Source organism: Peromyscus eremicus, chromosome 15 (assembly GCF_949786415.1).
Source record: "Peromyscus eremicus chromosome 15, PerEre_H2_v1, whole genome shotgun sequence".
Lineage (NCBI taxonomy): Eukaryota > Metazoa > Chordata > Mammalia > Rodentia > Cricetidae > Peromyscus > Peromyscus eremicus.
In genome coordinates this window covers 10,772,845-10,797,267 of record NC_081431.1, presented here as the reverse complement: position 1 = coordinate 10,797,267, position 24,423 = coordinate 10,772,845, and the positions used below count along the sequence as shown (strand labels likewise).

The 24,423-nt window shown below is 46.5% G+C and overlaps 1 protein-coding gene, 1 non-coding gene and 1 pseudogene across 2 annotated transcripts in view; 1 reads left to right on the top strand and 2 right to left on the bottom strand.

Annotated features, from left to right (window-relative positions):
• The window catches only part of LOC131925200 (mitochondrial amidoxime reducing component 2), a 36,261-nt gene that overhangs the window by 10,601 nt on the left and 1,237 nt on the right, over nucleotides 1-24,423 (bottom strand). The window contains exons 2-4 of the mRNA XM_059280486.1: nucleotides 20,174-20,347; nucleotides 11,988-12,156; nucleotides 10,642-10,782 (exon numbers count right to left, since the gene is read on the bottom strand). Coding sequence (XP_059136469.1) covers nucleotides 10,642-10,782; nucleotides 11,988-12,156; nucleotides 20,174-20,347 — 484 coding nt within the window. The remainder of the gene's footprint in view (nucleotides 1-10,641; nucleotides 10,783-11,987; nucleotides 12,157-20,173; nucleotides 20,348-24,423) is intronic.
• On the top strand, nucleotides 5,015-8,820 carry LOC131925162 (uncharacterized protein C6orf136-like; annotated as a pseudogene).
• Nucleotides 14,178-14,280, bottom strand: LOC131925921 (U6 spliceosomal RNA). Its single transcript, XR_009383414.1, has one exon. It is a non-coding gene; the product is annotated as a U6 spliceosomal RNA (small nuclear RNA).

Below are 24,423 nucleotides of genomic sequence, written 5' to 3'. Positions count from 1 at the left end.
CACCAGGAGGAAGCAGGATGGCTAGGTTTGAAATCTTTTACTGTGAAGGCAAGGCTTTACATCCCCCCACATATGTGACATATACACACAAACACACAGCTATGTGTACAAACATACACATATATACACCTATACACTCCAATACATATAGACACAAATGCACAAATTATGTATACAGATACATACACATGCACACTTACATATACATACACACCAATACACATACAAACACATGCACACAAATGTGCATACACATAAGTCCAAATATAGATACACATACATATATATACACACACTTAAATGCACACATATGCAAACATTATATACATTTATATACAAGAACACATGCACTGGGGCTGGAGAGATGGCCCAGTGGTTAAGAGTAATGGCTGCTTTTGCAGAGGACCTGGGTTCACTTCCCAGAACTCACATTGACAGCTCACAACTCCAGTTCCAGGGAATTTGATGTCCTCTTCTGGCCTCCACAGGCACTGCATACACATGGTGCACATACACTCACACAGGTTCACACATACACAAAAAAAGCAAAAGTAACTTTTTAAAAAAGAAACACATGCCGGGTGGTGGTGGTGCACATCTTCAATCCCAGCACTCGGGAGGCAGAGATAGGAGGATCTCTGTGAGTTCAAGGCCAGCCTCGTTCACAGAGGGAGTTACAGGACAGGCTCCAAAGATACAGAGAAACTCTGTCTTGAAAACCAAAAAAAAAAAGAAAAAAGAAAAAGAAAAAGAAAAAAAAGAAACACATGCACAAAACATAAACACACATACATGTGCACACACATAAAGCACACTATGTCATAACACTTCATATGGTTTACAGACACACAGTCATTTGTACACATTTCAATATCCTTTGGTGTCCAAAAGAGGATTGTTTCCAGCACCCTCTTCAGAATCCCAAATCCTCAAGTACTTATCTCGTATATGAAGTAGCCTGGTACTGGGTCTTCATCTAGTCCTTCTTTAAATCATCTCTGGCTCACTTAAGATACCAAATGGAATGTAAGAAAAAAGTAAGTCATAGGGACATTGTTTCACTCAGGAAATAATGACCAAACTGTGCAGTTCAGTACTGATGTTTCCCCCAGAATTTTAAAACATTCTTTTTAAAAATTTTTTATTTTATTTGTTTATATGTGTATGTATGAGTGTATGTGCATGTAAGTGTGTGTGTGGTTGTGTGGTGGTGGGGTGGGGGGTGGGGGGATGGGGGTGCCTGCACCTGTTTGCATGCAGAGGCCAGAGGAGAGCTTTGGATCTCTCAGATGGTTACAGGTGTTTGTGAGATGCCTGGCTTGTTATACAGGTACCAGGTCCTTATGATTGCACAACTTTTAACCACTGAGCCCTCTCACCAGACACTAAATTATGTGTTATCTGCAGCTGGTACAATCTATGAAGGGCTGGCTGTACACATACACCCACATATACACAGATTATGTGGATTACATCCTACAGGAGGCAAAATGTCTCCTATCCTCTTGGAATTTCTCAGCTAAGTCTGATAATTAATTTGACGTGAAACAGAAATAAAGAGAAAGGCATATGTGTATATGCATATATAATTTAATGTAAATTTCATGTGACCCGTGCCTTCATAATAAAGAGTCGGTTCAAAGACACAGCTGGAGTTGAATACTAACACACTGCAGGGGACAAAGAGCAGCAGGTTGAGAGACAGAGGCCACATGACTAAACCCAGGAAGATCGTCTTCCCTTGGTGTGTTTATGCAGATCCCACAGCCCCAGCTTCCTGTCTCTGGGAAGGACACACTAGCCTGGGCTACATGAGAAACAGCCTCAAATAACAGCATGATCCCCTGCATTTGCCTTTTCAAGTATCTTCAGCTCAAAAGAATCAATATGCTAGAGTATCGTGTTTTGGGGTAGCACATGTAGAGTGTTTTAAATACTACACCTGCACATTTAATATCACACATTCACATGCTTATATAAATATATATATATGTATATATACATATACACACACATATCTAGATAGATAGATAGATAGATAGATAGATAGATAGATAGATAGATAGATAGATAGGTTATGGTCCCTTTTACTAATAAAAAACTAAGGAACCTAGCCCGATGCCCTATGCCTGTAATCCCAGCCCTTGGGAGACAGCAGCACAAGAATCAAGTATTCCATGACTCAAGTCACCCTTGGCTACATAGTGAGTTGAGGCCAGCCCAGGCTACACAAGGCCCTGTCTCAGAAAGAACCTATTCTGAGTTCCTTATCTTGAAGGTTTGTGCCAGTCCTGCTGAGACCCACTGATAAACTGTTAAACTTAGGTTTAACAGTACAATCCTTTGTCTAGGTCTCTAGGAAGAAATGGGGGGGGGCATTTGAGGATGGAGTCTTAATACATGTCCCATAAACCAACAACAGCATCTACAACAGTGGTTCTCAACCTTCCTAATGCTGTGACCCTTTAATACAGTTCCTCATGTTGTGGTGACCCCCAACATAAAATTATTTCATTGCTACTTCATAACTGTGATTTTGCTAGTTATGAATTGTAACATAAATACCTAATACACAGGACATCTGATAAGCAGCCCACAAAGGGTCAAGACCACTGATCTACACTCAGATGCAAAGAATGTTCCTTGCAAACTGACCTCAACCAGGTGAGGTTTCTGAAGATCCTGAGTCTAACTGGTGTGCAGAGAAGTCGGGAAGAGAGTCCCTCCCGGCTTAGCTGGGGGCTTTGACTCTCTCAGGGCCTGAAAGGGACTAAGTTTCTGCAGAAGGCAGAGCAAGGGCAGGGACGGGCACTGTCCAGTCTTCCCTCCTGCAATTGGCTATGACATCATGATCCACTCCATATTCAAAGGCAACCTCGCTCCTCTTCGGGGCCTACAGAAATGATTTATCATAGCACAATTGGTGGCCCAGCACCAAATCGGTCTTCAAAGTCAGACATCTCCCACCCAGTATGACCACAGCTACAGTACGGAGGTCTCCACAGATACCCTGTGCCCCTCCACCAGGAAACTGCTTCTGGTGGGAATAAACTCCATGTTCCAAGCAATCAGTTGGCCCAGGAGCTAGGCAAGCTTTGTAAAAGCAAAGGTCACACCATGTGACAAATGGAGCTTTGACTTACCACACACCCTGTTCAAACAGTGGAACTTCAAAGGAAGCTCATGCCAAACCTACCGCTGGAGGGCGACCAGCACAGCGCCTGTCTGGGGAAGGGAAAGGAGGCCCAGACTGCACGCAGCCAAGGTGTCAGGACTTCTTTCACCACACGAGGGCACTGCAGCTACAGGTATGTGAGCCACCAGCAGCCTGGGGACTCCAAGACCTCTCCATCTTGTACTCAATTCCCTTGTTCCAAGTGACAATGAGTTCAACATTCCAAGCTACTTGTCTGTGAACAGAAAGCCAGGAATCCTGAAAAGTTCAGTTAGGGTCTTAACTAAACAAGACAGATTTAGGTCACCTTCTGTTCCAAAAGTCAGCTGCCGGGCTCATTAGCAGATTGTCTGGCTTCCTAAGCATTGTCGTTAACTCCTCCAAACGCTAACTCTGTGTCTTGACACTGTTAATAGCTTCATATTAATGAAGTCATTCACCCTCCTCTCTCACTGTCCACATTTTGGCTCAAAAGCACTAATTGCTTTGAAAACAACTAAGCTTAAGTTTAAATGCAATGGTTAATTCAGTTCCTAAAGAAAACAATACATTTTTAAATAACTGAAAAAATAAATTCATAATGGATGAGTTTAATATTCACTAGACATATACAACGCAAAGAAATACACTAGCCAGCAAGATTCCAGGGGTCACTGGAAGAGCCTAGTGCGCCCCCTGCTGGCTGAAAAGCCCATCTGCACTCTGACAAAATCAGGCCCCTGGGGATGTCTAGTCAGCGCAAGGAGGAATTTGTGAGTTGGAAGAAATGAGAGGAAAAGAAAGAGAAATGGTCAGAGAAGGGGGTGGGGATACTCTGTGTAATGGGCTCCACCCTGTGGACTTAACACTGGGAACTTTATTTATTCGTGTATTTATTTTTACTTTTTTTTTTTTTTTTTTTACTGTGTGTCTGCGTACCACGTGCATGCCGTGCCTGAGGAAGTCCAAAGAGAGCATCAGATCCCCAGGAACTAGAGTGGTAGATGGTTGTGAGCCACCATGTGGATGCTGGGAATCAAACCTGGGTCCTCTGCAAAAGCAGCCAGTGCTCTTAACTGCTAAGCCATCTCTCCAGCCCCTCCTGGGAATTTTCTGCCAGGCTGCACACATCTTGTAAGTAGAAAACTAAGAGTATATGAAGCTTCCACCATAGGCAAGACCCAGAGAAAATGTAAAATAAGGGCTAGGGGCAAGGAGAGGACCCCAACACAAACAGTACAGGTGAGCGTATTCTTCGGGACATACATTACAATCCATACATTTGCCTTAGATGTGTGAAACAGAAAGAAGAGCTAATATAGAGACCTTTCCCTCCCTTCTTATCTCTCTGAGAGCAGACACAGTTATCTCCACAGCTATGTCTCTCTATATATACATCTCTCTATATAAAATATATTATACATGTGCATAACCATAATACATGTATGCACATGGCCAGAGAGGAAGTGCACATCCCATGACAACAGAGCTGAAGTGGAGTCTTAAATACCAGGCAACCACAGAGACCAGGGAAGAAATAACAGTTGGGACAAGCTGAGTGTCCTGGTGGGAAGCTCAAGTTCAGGTGTCGGGAAGGCCATCTACATCCGGCCCTGCCTCCCGGGTCTTAGTACTAGGGTGGGTTTTTTTTTCCCCAGTCCAGCTTCTGACTTTCCATGGCTGCGCACAAGTTACTATGCTGTACTGTGCATACGGTTACTAGAAACCACCTTAAATTATTTTGGTGCAAATTGAAGGGGTGAATGTATGAAAAAATAAACTTTTCTGAGACTCAAATTCAACCTTTTTGAATGTTGTTTATGTATTGTGCATGTCTATACGCACACATGTGAGTGAGCCATGGCGCATGTGCGGAGGTCAGGGATAACCTTTAGAAGTCGCTTCTCTCCTCTCACCGTGTGGGTCTCAGGGACTGAACTGGGGTCATCAGGTTTGGCAGTAAAGCTCAGTCAGTGGCTTTATCCACTGAGCCAGCTCACCCATTGCCAAAAGTATCTTTGTGATTTGTTGCTGATGACCCCACATAGTAACAAGAAGATCAGAAAACTACCCACTGAGCACTCACAGTACAAACTATTATTATTATCAAGGCACGAGAAATATGAGAAATGTACAAGAGCTGTTAAGTGAAAGGAAGAACCCCGTAAACAGTCACGTGTTATTTCCCAACCCAGATGTGCTCTGAGATGGCATCACACGTGGTCGTTATACCTAAATCATAAAGCGCATTTACACGGATCTGTATGGCACAGCATGGCCTCTTTGGTTGTTATGCCTAAATCATAAAGCACATTTACACGGATCTGTACGGTACAGCATGGCCTCTTGCTGGCAACATCAGCAGCTCACCTTGGCTATGGCGGCCATGCTGAACAAAACGACAGGAAACCGAACTACACCCGAGAGAAAAGGGTGCTCTAGGAGACAGGGTGTGCACAGATGTCAGACAGTGCCGCTCTGATGGCACCCTACTCACAGTGAGCTGCCTTTTGATAAGTGAAGACATGCGCAGGTCATGACTGGTCATTATCCTTGTACTACAAGCTGTACACAATTGTATTGCTACAAGTGGCAGTGTGGTGGGTTTGTTTACACCAGCATCACCAAGAGCAGGTGAGTAGCTTTATCCCACATTATCCCCGGGATACTGTGATATCACCGGGAATAAGAACTATGTGACTCCATCATAACTTTATGTGGCCACTATTACGTGTGCTCTACGTAATCGTTGTAGACCACATGTCTAATCTGTATATATAACTACATGTATCAAAGCCGGGCGTGGTGGTACACGCCTGCAATCCTAGGACTTAGGAGGAGAAGCGATGCCAGCCTAGATGAGACCTTGACGCAAAAAACAAAACAGGGGTGGAAAGATGATTCAGCTGCTCTTGCAGAGGAACTAGGTTCGATTCCCAGCACCCATATGGTAGCTCACAACCTTCTGTAACTCCAGTTCCAAGGAATCTGACACCTTTTCTGACTTCCATGATACTGCATTCCTTTGGTACACATACATACATGCAGGCAAAACACTCATACACAGATAAAAATAAATGCATATAGATTTTAAAGAAGAAAGAAAAAAACAAAACTTGAAGCCAAGTCGACAAGCACAGCTGTTGTCCTAACTCAGGCCATCAGAGACAAAGGTCTAGAAATGAGGATTTGGCAAGATGTCGCCTTTCACCTGCTGGAAAAGGCAGGACTGGTAAGGGCAAAGCCACACCAGCAGTGAGTGGTGGGGCTGGGATTCAAACCACTGTCTGGGCCGGGCGGTGGTGGCGCACGCCTTTAATCCCAGCACTCGGGAGGCAGAGCCAGGCAGATCTCTTTGAGTTCGAGGCCAGCCTGGGCTACCAAGTGAGTTCCAGGAAAGGCGCAAAGCTACACAGAGAAACCCTGTCTCGAAAAACCAAAAAAAAAGTATCAAACCACTGTCTGGCTTTGGGAACATCTCCCATCCAAGTGCACACCAGGGCTAACCCAGCTTAGCTTCTTTGATCAAATGAGACTGGGCACTAAAGATGTACTCGGTGGGTAGAGTGTTTTCCCAGGATGCGTGCAGCCAGGGTTTGACTCCCAGCATCTCGCAAATGGCATGCCTGGAATCCCGAAGGAGGCAAGAATTTTAAAATTATCCTCAGCTATACAGGGAGTTTGAGGCCCAACAAACAAACTCCTTCTCCAGAAATTCGTAGAAACAGCCCTTCCCACATGACAGAGAATACACTGTGCTTTTTCTGAGGTTTTCTCCCCCAGCTCTTTCAAAGTGTAGAGTGAAGACGTACATAAATTAGATGTCCCCTTCAAACACTTCAAGTTCAGCTCAGGACAGTGAGCAAGGTCCAGGGAACAGAGCCCCATGGTGGCCAGGGACAGAGATAAGCAGCAAATGTCGACATTGTTTTTCAACCTCATCCCTCTGTGTTCCAGAAATTAAACACATCACACTGTGCCAAGCCCTTTAAAGTCAGCTCCAACCTCTAACTCACCAGGGAGAAGTCCACAGTACTCTGCACCACGAGCTACAAATGTCCACGGTGCATTATCCTACTGCCCCACATTTACAATAAACAATGGCCTGGACTTTGGTATCATTCTAAGGTTTGCTGTATTTTTTTATTAGTTGAGGATTAAATATGTATGTGCTTAATCACTCAAATTAATATTTGAAAGAGTTATGATGGCAGTGCCTCAAGTCTTTCACTACTGGGCTTCCTCACTTAAGGTGGACTAAATCAGCAACAGTAGCATCATTTCACAGTAATCTCAGCCATAATGGACTCTATCCCTCCAGAACTGTATGCCAAAATAAAACTCTTCTCCTTTAAGGGGTGTTTTATCATAGTGGCAAGAACGTAACTTAAGATAGCAGGATAGCATCAGCTAATAGACAACTTCGATGTGCACTACTGTTTTAAAATTGTCCAATTGTGTGGACATACGAAGTGTGAATCTAATCAATTTTAATCATAAGCACCAGGAGTCAGATATTGAGGGTGAAGCTGAAAGATCAGAGAAGCAGAGCAGTCAGCAACCTGAGAGTTCTTACCTCTTCAAAATCTCAGCCTGGGGCCCACCTTCCTCTTCCCTCCTCTCCCTTCACAGAAGCCCACCCAGTGAGGAGATAGGATGCAGGAGGCGCCCTCTCCACCCACAAGAACACAATGTACCGCCAAGTCTGGGGGCCGCCCGGCGCCTTGGACCCTGCTTCCTCGCTTACCAGGCTGGACCCCAGGACCAGCTTTCTCCTCGGACTCTACCATTCCCACCCAGGCCCCACTCTACTCCACCCACTTCTCCATCATTTCTTCTTCTCTGGTCTCTCACACCCCCACATCCTCCCACGTACCCTCTTCCTCAGGCTCTCCCACCACCTGTCTCTCAGGTTCAGGCTCTCAACTCATTGTGGGTGGCTCTTCCTCTGGGAAAGGGGGAGGAGGGACCAGGAACTGAGATGCACAATGGTTGTCTGGATGGGCTTAGGAGCCTTTTTGAGGGACCCCCTTTCCCCTATCCTGGGGCTTTGATAACTTTCAAAGCTCCTGGAGCTTCCCACCCTTCCCCTGCCACCCCATCAAGAGATCAGACTGTCAGGTATGAGAAACTGAGACAAGAGCTTCCTACCCTCTTCCTTCGCTCCCATGACTACTCTGTATTCAATGGATGTGGAATTCATCAATGAGATCCTGAACATCCATACCAAGGGCCGGACATGGTACACTATGTCCCTGACCCTTTGCCGCTTCCTGGCTTGGAACTATTTTGCACAGTTTCGGTTGGAGGTTCTACAGCTGACCCACCACCCTGAGAACTGGACCCTGCAAGCCTGCGGGTGCCTAGTAGGTCTGCCCATACATATGCTCTTCCTGCGTTTCTACAGGCGTGACAAGGAGGAGCTTTACGGACCTCTGATGCCTGTTCCACCTTCTATCTGAATTCCAGTGGCCTCATTTGTCGCCATCACCTGGACAAGCTGACGCCTTCACATTCACCTTCGACGCCTGTGAAAAAGCTGCTAGTGGGAGCTCTGGTGGCCCTGGGGCTGTCAGAACCAGAGCCCAGCTTACACATGTGTTCCAAGGCCTGATCCAAACTTGGATGAAGGCATCACTGAGGATTTTGCTACGCACAAGAGGAGGTGAAGGTGAACAAGAATGTCCAGAGCCGGCCACCTCCCCTCCCCTCTCCTTCCTTCTTCCCATCCCATGCTATGGAAAGCTGCTGTGTAATTTAATTTGTAAATAATAAAGTTTAAGCAACAAGGGGGAAAAAAAAACCTCAGCCCAAAGGGTGCTGTCCTGTCTCCAGAATCTCAGACTGAATGGGTGGGACCCTGTCTCTACCCACCTTCTATGCCTCCACCTCCCTAGTGCTGGGATTAAAGGCATGTGCCACCACCCGCCTGGCTCTGTTTCTCTTTTAGATTGATTCAATCTTGTGTAGCCCAGGGTGGCCTTGAACTCCTGATCTTCCTGCTTCTTCCTCCCCCCAGGTGCTGAGATTAAAGGTGTGAGCCACCACTGCCTGGCCTCTATGGTTAACTAGTAGCTAGCTCCATCCTCTGATCTCCAGGCAAGCTTTATTTGTCAGAACACAAACAAAATATCACACAACAGACAGGCTTAAGTTGGCTCTACGCAAAGGTTTACCCTAATGAACCATGGAGACCAAAAACTAAGGGCACGTTCTACACACACAAAAGGAAGCACAGCCACCCACAGGAGCAGAGAGCTGAGGTGTTCAAGAGCTTCTCTGGGTGCTAACTGCCCGGGTCTCTACAGTGATGTCCTCATCCCAGTTCCACAGAAGCAAGCCTTGGGTGGTAACGTCAGCGATACCCCTCATCCGCTGAACATTTGGGGAACCTGTCTAAGCCTGTTTCCTTATGTAAAGGGAATAATACTGCAGACTTCACAGGGTTGAGGGAAAGCCCAATATGAAGTCATTAACCAGTTCAGGGTGTTGCACCCAATTCATGATACTTGTCCTTGTTACTTCCAGTACTCAGAAAGCTTAGCCCACTCCTCCCCATGCTCAGAACAACCGCTGAAGCTTCTCATGACCAAGCAGCGTCCAGCCGTGTGGAGGCTGTGTTCACCGGCTTCTGATGTAATTGTCCCTTTAAGGCTGCAGTGAAGGAAGAGGGTGGAATTTCCCGCTGTTAGTCACTGGGGAAGGCACAGAAGACTGAGACCACAGCAAGGGGTGTCCCAGGATACTGTCCGTGGGTGCAGCTCCTGTACCTCCATAGCCTGGGCTACGGGTAGATAGAGCAGTCTTGGCTGTGAGCTGGAGTTGGGTGAGCTCTAGAGCCTAAGCATGAGAATGTGAACAGCGACCCCTGGAGGCCAGGAGGCCATTAGCAGCCATAGAAACCATAGAGAATTAGAATCTTCCCACCACCAGCCTTGGGGGATCCGGATCATTGCAGGGACTTCAGATTCACCAGCTCTGAGGGCAGCACATCTGAAGCATGACTCTATTTAGTCTTATCAGTAAAAACCAGGAGTCAAATATTGAGGTAATAACCTGAAAGATCAGAGAAGCAGAGCAGCCACCAGTGACTTCTTACTTCCCTGGATCCTCTGACCAAAAGGGGGCCAAGATTCTGTCTCTCCCCACCCCCACCTTATATTCCTGTCTCCACCTCCCAAGTGCTGCCATCAAAGGCATGTGCTACCATTGCCTGGCATGCCACTTCCCAAATTACCACCCAGAGGCTTACATTAATTATAAATGCTCAGCCAGTAGCTCAGGCTTATTACTAAGTAGCTCTTACACTTAAATTAACCCATAATTCTTATCTATGTCTAGCCACGTGGCTTGGTACCTTTTCACAGTACAGCATTCTCATCTTGCTTCCTCTGTGTCTGGCTACTGGGTATTTGGGAGTTTTGGGCTGGACAGAAACTTCTGTCTACACACATCTAAGTTTGATGTCTGTGTCAGTGGTCACTTACCTCCTCAAAAGCCTCGCAGCCTGACACCACAATGTTTGGCCTGAAATATTCCATCTTCACTTTCTTCTTCAGTCTGGTGTTAAGATCGACTAAGGAGGCTTCAGAAATCATGTGGATAGGGCTGCAGTCTGGGTAGGCTACCTGTTACAGGACACAGCACAGTCAGGCCTCCCCACCCACTGGCATTGCTCTCTAAAGCTCAGCAGAGCCCAGATGGAAAACCTCTCAAGTGCAGAAGGGGAGAGCTATCTTCAAGAACGAGGTGGAGTTGTACTTGTAGAGAGGATGTGAGCACTAAAACATGGCACACACCGGACATAGACACACACCAGACAAGGCAGCAGCTTGGGCTGGCTCTTGCTATTCCATTAAATTATTTATGTATTTATGTGAGACAGGGACTAGGTATCCCTGGATGTCCTGGAACCTATTAGGTTGACCAGGCTGTGCTTGAACTCAGTAGCCACTTGCCTCTACCTCAGGAATGACAGGATTAAAGGTGTGCACCCCTACATCGTGGGCTGTTATTCGCCAGCCTGCTCTACTGCCTCATCACACGGGGGTTGTCTACTGCCAATATAGTACATTCTAGCAATAATTTCATCAACATCAGCCATTCACTCAAAACCTACTGATCACTGGTAGATACCTGACATTGTGTTAGGTGAGGAACAATAGTAACAAAGCAAATAAATAATAATATCACCAATAATATTAATAACAAAAAAAAAAAAACCTGCCTTGGCTTTGGAGGGGAGTCCCTGGGGTACTTGCATCTGAAACCGTAGCTCACTATAGTTTTTCCCTGGCAGGAACTGCCTTCCCGGCCTATGAAATAGTTGTCACGCACACAGGCAGGGAAGGTGGCCTGGACAAACTCTGTATCAGGAAAGGCACATTTAGTCCCAGCACTGCACTCTCCCTGGCAGCCAGGCCCCTTCTCTCTCTTTCCTTTCTGGGACACAGTCTAACCCAGTTTAGCCCAGGCTGGCCTTGAATTCACAGCAATCCTCCTGTCTTAGCCTCCTGAGTGCTGGGATTACAGGTATGAGCTACCACACTCAGCTTCCAGTCAGTTTCCTCCAGAAACTGTCCCTATCTCCCCAGAAGTCACCCTGGCTCCTCCCTCCACACATCTCCCACACATAACCCTCTATGTACCTCGGATGTCCCAGCACTGAGCCCTCACCATATGTCCCTCATCATCCTTAATGTGTAGGCTGTGCCCTGAAACACCCGTGAACCACTGTCAGGGGTTTCCAACTGAAGTCTCAGAGGGGCTCTTATGGACAGAGAAGGAGCACAGAGGCCCAGAGTAACCAGCAGAATGAAGACTGAAGGCTCACCTCATATTTCTGAAGGTAATCTTCCGAAGGGTAGAGCTTCTTTGTTGTCCTCCCTTTCATGCTGGTATCAAACTGAACCAACCTGTAGGGTTCTGTCTTCAGGTAGTTGGTGAACCACTGCGCTACCTCATCGCCACAATCTCTGCCTTTAATGTCAAGACCAAATAGCCTGGAAGGGTTGTTAAAGAACACCAGATTACTGTGTGGACACAGAGTGATGGTGGCCTGAATATACCAGAAGGCTGCTAAGAGGTCTTTAGAGAGGAGCCAGGAAAGAGCAGAAAAGGGTCCAGAATATGCTCTGGGGAAGAGCTCCCCAGCTCATATGTCTGCGAATCACCTAGACACATGTTCAGATGCAGACTCTGGTCCAGTGGGTTGGGGTTGGGGTTGGGGTTAGCATTTAGGCATCTGTACTGGCCTGCCCTTAGGGTCCTGACAGGATATACCTCAGCTGCGGCCACTAAGAGCACCCCCTGTGTGCATTCGCTAGGTTCCCTTATAAAAGGCGGGCCTTGTACACTTCCTGTCCCTTTCTCTCCCTTCACTCTCATCCCCAGGGACTGGTCTCTGGCCCCTTCTCTGTCCCTTCTCTCCCCTCCCCTCAATAAACCCCCCATGTGGGCCCTGTTGTATGGGCTGACTCCTTCACACCATTTTTAAAATACAGCAGTTGGAATCTGGAACTTTGCATTACTGACATGCTTTCAGCCATCTAAGTGGCTAGGTCCATGGACCATTTCGAATACCAAGGATTCAGGTTTCTTTCAGAAGAGGGGGTGTTGCTTGAGGCAGGTGCACCTTTGGCTGGAAATTCTCAGAACTGGTTCAGATTGGAATCAGTCATTCCCTTGGTCTGTTGGCCTTTAATAAACTCAACGTTTCTGCCTCTCCTCTGTCTCCCGCTATAAACTGGAGATAAACATATTCTACCTATCTGCTGGGAGACGGGCGGGCATGGATGTCGGACAACACCGTGACCTCTGCTGTGTTCTTGGTTTGGTTTAAATTGACTTCTCTACGTTAGTTGTTAAAATTGTGTGTCCAGAGCTTATAGACTGATGTGTAAGTATTTCAATTTAACTTGTGAAACACATAATTTCCTTGAATTACAAACACTGACATTTAAAATGAGACTGTATTTGATTTTTTCCAGTGATTTTTAAATACTATCAGTTAGATATCTACCATTATCCATTTTTAAAGTACACAAATAAGATTTTCTCTAAACAGACCAACTATTGTTGTTATTGTTTCTGTCTTTGAAATGTGGTCACTGGTAGTCCAGGCTGGCCTTGAACTTGCTATGTAGTAGAGGCTACCTTTGAATCTCCTACCTCTCACAGTGCTGTTTCACCCTGCCTGATAAATGGTCCAAAGTTTTAGATAGTTCATCTCTTTATTCTGGAACACATATGTACATTCAACTTTTTTCACATAATTTCATACTGATATATGGCTACTGATCTCTTAAAATATTTCATTTGAACCAATTAAATTTTGATTCTTAAGGATCCATATGTGAAAGAATTTGAGAAAAATTAAATTATCTTTACAATTTTGATAATAAAATGGGTATGTATGTTGTGAATTTTGAGGGTCTCCAAATATAAAGAGCAGATTTCAGCTGAAATTAATTTATTAATGAGCCCTAAGAATAGCCATGAATCTGACTGAATTCTAGACAAGGTTTAGTATCAATTTATCTTCCCCCCCCCCTGCCCACCCACTTAAGCAAGGTCTCACAATGTAGCCAAGTGGTGAGGATTTCACAATGTTGCCCAACTTGACTCCAAATTCACAATCCTCGTGCTTCCAGCTCCCTAGTGAATCACCAGGCATGGTTCCTTCCTTCCTTTCTTTAACAGCCCTGAGAATGAGGGGCTGGGAATGATGGTATACACCTCTAATTCCAGAATTCCAAAGGCTGAGGCAGGAGGATATTGAGTCCAAGGATAGCCTGAACTACATAGCAAAACCCTATTCATTGATATTTTGAAGAAAAGGGATTGAGATAGGTCTCACTATGTAGCCTTGGCTGGCCAGGAATGTGCTATGCAGACCAAGGTAGTCTCAAACTCACAGAGATCCACCTGCCTTTCCCTCCTGAGTGCTGAGATTAAAGGCATGTGCCACCACACCCAGCTACTTTTTAAATTTAATATCTCTTTATTTTATATTTGTTTTAAGAAAAATATGGAACATTTAGCAAATTTGTGTGTCATCCTTGCACAAGGCCGGCTAATCGACTCTGTATCATTCCAGTTTCAGTATATTGCTGCCAAAGGAAACACAACCAAGTTCTGTTAAAAAAATAAATAAATAAAACAAAGAAATGAGGTCTGGCTAGCTCAGTGGTAGAGTACTTACTTAGCATATACAAGGCCTTGGGGCGGAGGGGGAGGCTGGAGAGATGGCTCAGTGGCTAAGAGCACTGGCTGCTCTTCCAGAGGTCCTGAGTTCAATTCCCAGCACCCACATGATGACTCACAACAATCTATAATAGATCTGACACCCTCTTCTGTAATGCAGGCACACCAGGCCCTGGGTTCCATTCCCAGCACTACACTGGGCAAGGGGGGGAGTTTGAAAGAAAATGGCCCCCAAAGGGAGTGGCACTATTAGGAGGTGTGGTCTTGTTGAAGTAAATGTGGCCTTGTTGGAAGAAGTGTGTCACTGTGGGGGTGGGCTTTGAGGTCTCTTACGCACAAGCTTCACTCAATGTGATAGTCAGACACTCCTGTTGCCTTCTGATCAAGATGTAGCCAGCACCATGTCTGCCTGCACACTGCCGTGCTCCCCGCCATGATGATAGTGGACTGAACCTCTGAAACTGTAAGTGAGCCACCCCAATGTTTTAAATGTTTAAATGTTTTCCTTATAAGAGTTGCTGTGGACATGGTGTCTCTTCACAGCAATAGAAATCCTAACTAAGATGGAGGATGGGGGCAGGGGAGATGCTCTGTGCAAACTATGGATTTAAGGGTCTGGAAACTGATTTCTTGAAAGTTTCCCCTGCCCCTCCCCCAACACCATAAGTAGTACACACACACACACACACACACACACACACACACACAGCCTGTGCCAGTGTGAGAACGCCTGAGGTCATGTGTGCAAAGGAGTTCAATAGAAATACCCAGAATACTCATTAATAGTTGAACATCTGGGCTCTTGAAGGCTCAAAATCCTCCACCTCCCAGAGCTGGCATTACAAGCATTACCACCACACCCTCTGGTGTCAAAACTTGACACCCCTCTGTTAAGGCTTCTAGGGCCCCCTCCTCCTATCCGAAACCCTTCTTGGAGCATTGTTTGGATCTGTGGATCCTTCTTGGTCCTCCTTCAGCCATTCTCCTGAAACTGCAATCACCACTCAACTACTCAGAACAGATCCTAGCCACTGCTGAGCAGCACCAAGGGTGCCCTGTAGCTTCTCTAGAACGCCACCCGTATGAAACTGCACACACTTCTACCACTTACCACCCACTCACATACAGGAGATTGGCACTGGCCCTCGGAAAAGTAGAAAGCACCCAACAAGGCAAGAAGATGCCAATCATCTTCTTGCTGATAACAGGCATTCCTCTACCAGGCCTGCGCCCACTGCAAGTAAATAGATAGATAGATAGAAGGATGGATGGATGGATGGATGGATGGATGAATGAATGAATGATTTAAAAAAATCTATGTGGTAAGAACCCCAAGCCTACCCAATGGACTCCACTCTGAGGAGGTACAAATCAGCACATTCATTTTAGGAAAGAGTTCGGCATTTCTAGTGCCTCCTGTTTTGTATAGATCTATAATCTAAGCACCAGGGAGGCAGAGGCAGGAGGTTTAAGAGTTTGGGTCAGCCTGGGCTACATAGAGAATCCTCTTGACCTCCGCACTTTACACATGTGCTCTCAGAAGACACACATAAGAATGTTCGTAAGAGGGCTGGAGATGACTCAGTGGTTAAGAGGTCTTGGGGCTCTTCTGGAGGACTGTCACCATGGCCTGAAGCTCCAGCTCCATGTGATCTGACACCTATGTTCTCTGAGGGCACCTGCACCAACTCACACACAGATACACACAGACACATCATCAAAACTAATGAACATAAACCTTAAAGACTACTCATAGAATATTGTTCATATTATAGAAAAAACAAACAATGTTTATGAGGATGAACAAAACAATAACAAACAGGTTGCCACAGACTCACACAGTGGAAGCCACACTGTGTTGGGAAAACATGGCCGATGGTAAGAAGCTGAAGGACAATTGTGTGTTACAAGGATGACTGACAGCTGGGGTCTCCTAAGCTGCCTGAGGCCAGGGGAGCCAACCTCAAGATCAGAGTGCTGGACTTCGGTACCACAGCCCCTGATCTCCAAGGAAGGGGCAGAGGCTGAAGGTTAAGTCAATCAGTGGCTGATATTTTATCAAGCACACTATGTAATAAAGTTTCCATAAAAGCTCAAAGGACTAGGTTCAGAGAGTTTCCTAACTGCTGAACACCTAGAGGTGTGTAAAGGGAGGCATACCCAGAAAGCACACAAGAGTTCAGTGCTGTGGAATAATCCTTTTCTACACTATGAATATGTATTACTCTCATTGTTTCACAAAAAGCTGACAAGCCGGTAGCTGGGCAGGAGTTAGATGGGAAAGCTCAACAGAGAATGATAGGAAAGAGGTCAGAGTCAGGAGTCGCCAGAGTCAGAGGAGTCACCAGCCAGGAACAAAGGGAGCAGAAGATGAACATGCCATGTTAATAAAGGTACCACCACATGGCAAAGCATAAATAGAAATACGGGTTAACTTAAACTGTAAGAGCTGGTTAGTAATAAGCCTGAGCTATTGGCTGAGCATTTGTAATTCATATTCAGCCTCTGAGTGGTTATTTGGGACCCGGCGGTCAGAACAGGAACCGTCCATTTACAGTTCAGTTCCCTACATGTCCCATTCATCTCATCCTTAGCCTTTAGAACATCTTCTTTGAGTACCCGGCAAACATGATTCCCAATTTCTAAGAGGCACTCTAGCAAATTAACAGAACCCAAGGAGGAGGTGGTAAGTCAGAGTCAGGTTGCCACCCTCACTGGCATTTGAAGCCAGGGATAGTCCTAGGGGACCACGTCTTTAGTCTATGAGAGCTGATGCTGGCTCCAGGCAGATGGAGTCAGAACTGGACTGGTAAGACGCCAGCTGGTGTGTGCTGGAAGAGGTTTGCTCACTGAGGACCCGGAGGTGACACACTCTGTGGTAAGGAACGAAAAGCACGCCTCTTGCCTTCCTTGGTGGTTGGAATGAGAATAGCGTCCACAGGCTCACATGTTTGGTTACATGATCCCCAGTTGGTGGGACAGTTTGGGAAGAATTGGGAAGTGTGGCCTTGTTGGAAGAGTTGTATCACTGGGGTGTAGGCTCTGAGGTGTCAAAAGCCGGCACCGTTCTCCCTTAGCTCATCCCTCCCCCTCCCCCAACTCTCTCTCTGCCTCCTACCTGCTGAGAAGGACACAAACTCTCAGCTACTGCTCCAGCACCATGCCTGCCTGCTGCCACGCTCCCCGCCATGGTGGACTTACTCCATGAAACTGTACCCCAATTAAACACTTTCTTTTCCACGATGCTTCGGTCATGATGTCTCTTCATCACCACAGAGAAACAACTAAGACATCATCCCATCACATCCACTTTTCGGTTTCTCTCTTCAGTTACAGAGAAATCAAACTTCAGTTGGACTTTACAAGGTTGAAGCCACTATTTTCTTATCTTTATTTTTGACTTTTAGGGGAAAAAATAGCTATGGTTAACAAGACAGACAACTGCCACTTCTGTACCTAATTATACCTACGTATACATATATGTCAAATTACATGTAAGAATCAAATGTTACTTAGCTAGTCTTTTTTAAAAAAATCTTTTAAAATTCTATTTATTTATTTATTTTTATGCCTTAGCTAGTCTTTAAAGCTAGACCTCAAAGGCTTTTTGTTAGACCAAAGATAATTTCTTCCTTCCTCTTCCATTAAAACCTAAGCATGGGACTGGCAAGGTGACTCAGATGGTAATGATGTTTGCCACCATGCCTGAAAACCTGAGTTCAATTCCCGGCCCCCTCGTGATAGAGGAACCAACTCCCTCAAGAACTGACTGCCAGGGGACCCTGCTCCAAGATTGGAGGTCTGGACTTTAGCGCCACCCCAACTCCCCCCACCCCCAACCTCTGAGGGGGCAGAGGCTGAAGACTGAGTTGATCAATGGCTAATTATTTTTATCAATCACACCTATATAATAAAAGCCCAATGGGCTGAGTTCAAAGAGCTTCCCGATTGCTTAGCACATGGTGTTGTTAGAGCTCACTGTGAAGCTGGTTCTGGAAGGGGGTTGGGCCTCCTCGCCCATTCCAGACCAAAGCATGTGTGTCTCAAAGTGTCCTGCGAGGCCCACTGTCCAGGGACAGGCTGCCCCCTTCCTCTATGGCAGTGAGGATAAAACAGCCTGAGAGAGAAAACCCTGTGCCCTCGAAACAGCTTATGGTAAACCAGCCAGAGATGCACAGTAAGACTCTGTCTCAAAAAAGAGAAAGAAAGAAGAGAGAAAAGAAAAGCTTGGCTGAGGGCTGAGTACACAGCTCAAGGGTAGAGCACCCACTTAGTATGCACAAAACCCCGGTTCTAACCCCAGCATTCAGCTCATTACCAAGGGATCCACAACATTGCATCATCCCACAGCAAACACCTAAGTTTCTGTGATTTCCCAACATCAAAGAGCAAGGCCTCCCCAGCTTTAATCCTCAGTAGCGCACACACAACACACACACACACACACACACACACACACACACACACAGAAAGAAATCTGGGCAAGACCCAGCAGGCCATGGGTCATCTAGAGAGGATGCCAAGACCTGAGGCCTCGCCCCTCCCACACACATACCCCTGCTCTAAGTCCTCAATCTCAGTAGCACACTTTAGGGGCTGGAAAGTTCCAACGTGCTTGTTATCTATCCAGCTGTGAGACCAGTTGGTAAAGTCTCTAGTACTCTTGCCTAGATGGCGGGCTAAGAACTCTAAACAATGTCTCTCCAAGGGCCAGGGAGCTGGTTCAGTGGGTAAGGGACTTGCTGTCAAACCTGAAGACCTGGGTTTGATCCCCGGAACCCACATGGCAGAAGAAGAGAAGTGACTCTTGTAAGTGTCCTCTGACCGCCACATATGCACTATTACATGTGGACCTAGACACACACACACTGTTGCATATGTGCACATTATTAAATAAACTACACTTGGGTCAACTACACTTTCTGCTTCGCTATCTTGAAGGCCTCGGAGAAGGGACAGCCACAGCTAGAGACATATTCCTAGGGACAACAGTCTTGTCACATGCACGCATGACTTGCAAACCCTCCTTTATGGAGTCCTTACCTACAAGGAGCATGTCAGGACTATAATCCACACAGCTGCTATGTGTGGGACATCCCCACCCCCACGCTGAAGTTACTCTAACCTGAACCCTGCTTAATCCCTTGCTTTTTCTCTCTTCCCTGCAGAAGCCCAAGCAAAGGCTCTGGGCTGCGGTTTCCCCTTTCTTGACTTACCTCTGGCCAGCACCACCACCCCCACCCCACCCCCACCCCCCGCCCACCCTCCACTCCCCAGGCTTCCCTGTGTTAGCTCTACCTACTTCTAGGAACCCATCGATGTCATGATAGTTTCTCCTGGATGACAATCATTTCATCATCTGCAACTCTCACCGTCACTGCTTAAAACTAATTCCGAGGTGGAGGCTATGGCTCTCGCTTGGTACCGTGAATGCCTAGCATGCCCAAAGCCCAGGGTTCGATCCTCAGCACCTCACAAACTGACCGTGCTGGTGCAGACCTGTCATCCCAGCATTCAGGAGGTAAAGACCTAATGGTCAAAAGTTCAAAGTCACCCTTGGTTATACAGCAAATCGGAGGTCAACCTGGGATGTCAGCCTCCCATCTCCAAACCATAAATAAATAAATAAATAAATAAATAAATGCCCTGGGTACCTTTAACAGTCGCTCCCACTTGAGCCCTACCTTATAGACTAATCCCTCTTCAGTATTTTCCTGCACCAATTCCCTCATCTACAGTTCTGACATAAACTGTAACAAATGCAAGGAAGACTCAGGTCTGTTGCAGCCTCCCCACCGCCCCCAAGCAGAGCACCTGCAGTCGTGGATCTTATTCGAAGAAGGCAGCTTGATAGGCAAAACCATCTGGTCCATGCCTGGAGCTTCGAGGGTCAGATAATTGTTCTCCAAGGTGATGGAGACCAGCACAAGGCGAGGCTCCTGGCGGGCGGTGACCATGTGTCCATCTTCCTTAACCACCATCCAAAACCTGCAGAGAGGCAGACAGGTGTACATTCAGAAAGTTTTCCCCGATCCTCAAGAACTTCCTTTAGCTCTCCGTCACCTCAGAACTATCGATCCACCCTGGTGTGAGAGCCGATGGCAGATTGTGAAGATCTGGACAGATGCTTTTGGTCCAAAAGTGGTTGGCCCCAAAAGGAGCTCCTTCTAGCACTCGTGCGACGCCCTTTGCCACCTTAAGATGCAGCAAGAAGCCCTCACCAGACGCCAGTGTGTGTCCCTAGACTTCCTAGACACAGTAACTCCCAGCATGCCCCAGCCCCAGACAAGACTTGGTATGTACTCAACCAGACACGTCATCATTGGCCATCAATCCTTCTCCAGGCTGAATCTTCTCAGCTCCCATCCACCCAAAATAGCCCCTCTCACAGTTGATACCCCTTCTGCTTTAGCCCAGGCCACTCTGTAATGAATGGGAACTAAATACTGATGTTAGAAGTGGGAGAGGACGCTCAGTGGCCCCCTGCTAATTGCTGTGACTGAAAAGGCAAAAGGCCACTGCAAGAGAATCCAGCCTTGGGACTGCACAAAACAGATGAAAGGTTAAAAGGCTAACATAATGGTTGATAGCAACTGTCAACTTGGCAGGATCTTGAAACACCTCTGGGCCTACCTGAGGAATTGTCTAAATTAACTGAGGTGCAAAGACTCACCCTAAACATGGATGGCATCATACCATGAGCTGGGCTTCCAGACTGAGTAAAAGGATAAAGCCAGCTGAACACTGGCTTCTCTGCCTCCTGACTGTGGAGGCGCTTGAGCAGCTGCCTCCCCATCCTGCTCCAAACCCTTCTTTCCTTAAGTTGTTTGTCTCAACAATAAGAATAATTAACGAAGACAGCTGCCACACAAACCTCAATCACCTCGTTACCCTGCCAACCTTCAGGATACTTTTTTTTTTAATCTTGTGCACATAAATAATTCCCGTAAACAAATGCTCTGCTGTGCTCTGTCAAGGCTGAGAGAAAGGATGAGACTAGGTTGTTTCGTAACCAAGTTACCCCAACTTGACCTGCAGTAAGAGTCAGCACCCTGATTTTAGAGTAAAGCACAAGCAGGGGGCAGCTGGGCCAGTGTCACAGCCCAGAGCTCAGAATCCCCACAGGAAAGAGGGCCTTGAATGGCCAATGGAACGGTGAAGCTGAACCCAGGGCAAACGAAAAATCTCATTCAAGTTAAACACCAACCAGCAGGGCTGGGGTGGAGGGGGGTAGGAGCAAGATGGACTAAGCCTGAAAGAGGAGATGGGAGAGGAAAGATGGAGGTGAGAACGGGAATAAACACAGGGGGAAGGGTGCTGTGGGATGGTCTGTATGTCAAATTGCTCTGATTGGTCAATAAATAAAACACTGATTGGCCAGTGGCCAGGCAGGAAGTATAGGTGGGACTAACAGAGAGGAGGAAAGAAAGAACAGGAAGGCGGAGAGAGACTGCCAGCCACCCACCATGACAAGCAGCATGTGAAGATACCGGTAAGCCACGAGCCACATGGCAAGATATAGATTTATAGAAATGGATTAATTTAAGCTATAAGAACAAGAAGCCCGCCACGGCCATACAGTTTGTAAGCAATATAAGTCTCTGTGTTTACTTGGTTGGGTCTGAGCGGCTGTGGGACTGGCAGGTTACAGAGATTTGTCCTGACTGTGGGCCAGGCAGGAAAACTCTAGCTACGGGGGGGGGGGGGGGGGGGTCCCCTTTATCAATAGATGATAAATTCGTGCAGAAGAATAGACAGCTGGCCGCAAGGAAGGGTCTGGGCAGAGAAGGTGACTGAGTCATGGCTGGCTGCTTAAGGACATTTACAAGGTCAAGGAATGAAGCTAATCCCGAAGCAGAGAGCCTATGTTAGCAACTTCCGGGAGGACCTTGACCTCACAGCTCAGGGAGCTGGCACAAGGTCCAGCCCAAATGGGCCGAGAACACTAGCAAAAACCTTCAGTAGTTGGAAGCACCGGGCAGTACAGAGGAAAATCCAGACACAAATTAAACAAAGAGGCTCTTTCCCTGCCCTCCAGAAATACCAATGGTTGTGCTGCTCTCGGGGAGGAAAACACCAGTCATTAAGCAGAGTTCTGGCTGGCAAGCCTGCTTCTGAATAGTAATCACCCTTTGATAAATAAAGCTCAAGTTCATTTTTTTTTTCAAACAAAACTGAGGCTCGGAGAGGTTAAATGCCTTTGTTCAAGGTCTCCTGCACTTCTCACATTCCTGTATCACACACTAGTTTTTTCACAGAAAAGAGTGAATGCTGTAGTCTGAATTCAAAACCCCCAGAACAGGCTGGGTTTGTGATCCCAGCTGACATACTCATCCTGTCTAATACTGACTTCTTAGGTCCAAGGGATGGAGACATTCACATCTAGCCCACAAAACCAACCTTAGACGGGCTAACTTACAGGACAGGATTTAGCCCAGTGCCAATCATATATTCATGTCACTGACTTTTCCTCCACTCCAGACCACATCATCTTGAGAATGTATTGCTCGTGCTGGGCATGGTGATGAGAACCTGTAATCCCAGCACTTAGGAAGCAGAGGCAGGTGCATCCCTGTGAGTTCAAGGACAACCTTGTCTATACAGCAAGTTCAGGCCAGCCACAGCTACACAGTGAGGTTCTCTGGAAGAAAAAAAGAAAGGAAGGGAGAGAGGGAGGGAGGGAAGGAGGGAGGGAAGAATTTATTGCTCAAAACAAGAGAAACATCCAGTTCTATTTATTTTATTGAACCCTCAGGAAGCAGAAAAGCAGGAAGGGGCAAAGGACACATTTTCTCTCTACACTAGCAATATTTACAAGGAGGCCATGATAGTCTTAATGGTGAGCAGACGTCCCCTGATGATCTGAAGAAACACAGGTGGATAGTGGTCACCTGAGAGATACCCTCACGTTCTTAAATGGGAAGGAAAGCAGCTGTGTCAGCCTCCTCAGGTTAGTGTTCTGAGCTTCAGCACTCCTGTGTTTGGACAACATCCAGTACCCAGTATCCAAGGTCTTTCCAGCCTCAAGCACGAGCTCTTATCCTTCACACTGTAATAAGCTCTAAGCATCCTCCCCTTCACAGCAGTCTGTAAAAACCCTTTTAATTACAGCAGACAAATCACCCAGGGGAGACTTCAACACGCTACAAAAGTCTCCTTCATTCTTGGGGATGTGAGTTCATCTGGACAGGAATGGGACTCTCTTGGGAAAAGACAATATTTTATTTTGTTTCAGTATACAGACAAGTTCTCATACAGCCCAGGCTGGTCTTGATCTATGCCAGCTTGGGAATGACCTTGAACTTCTGACCCTGCTGTGTGGAGATTACTGGCATGTGCCACCATGCCTCACTTATATGCTGGAGGATAAAATCCAGGGCTTCATGCACACTAGGCGAGCACTCTCTTTTACTGACTGACCTACACCCCCAGACCATCAGAAAATGATAATTTAAAACAAACAAAACCTCCCCAGCATTAGAAATGTAGGACAGGATCAAGGAATGGAAAGCCCATGAGCTGCAAAGCCCTCACATAAGACACTTCAGATGACATTTTCCAATGCATCAGGAGCCAGCATTTCTTTTAGGACAACTGTCTTCAAGGGTCGGTACACACAGGTGTCCTGGGATAAACACATGGGCAGCACATGACCTCTGCTGGTTCCTCAAATGACCCATTTGCAAACTCCCTCCTTTGCCCAGATACAGAAGTACAACTACCATGTCCACCATAGAAGAAGACATTCTAATTATAAGAATGAATTCTATGTGCTCAGCCTGGTGAGGACCACCCACCTGTAAGAGAAGGGTACAGGCATTCCCTTTGATAGCATAAAAATCGAACCCGCTGTGGGGTGAGGACAAGGAGATGGGTGGGGTACACCGCCACCAGGACACATGTGACGCTGAATCTGCCTCGGGGAACAACTTTGCTAACCCTAACACCACCATTCAAGGTTTGAGAAATATCTATGTGCTCAGTTGTGTCTCTTGAGCTAGGCTTTCCAAGGGTTCACCCTTAGTCACAGTAACAGCTGGACGTCATACAAGCCCAGGCTGGCC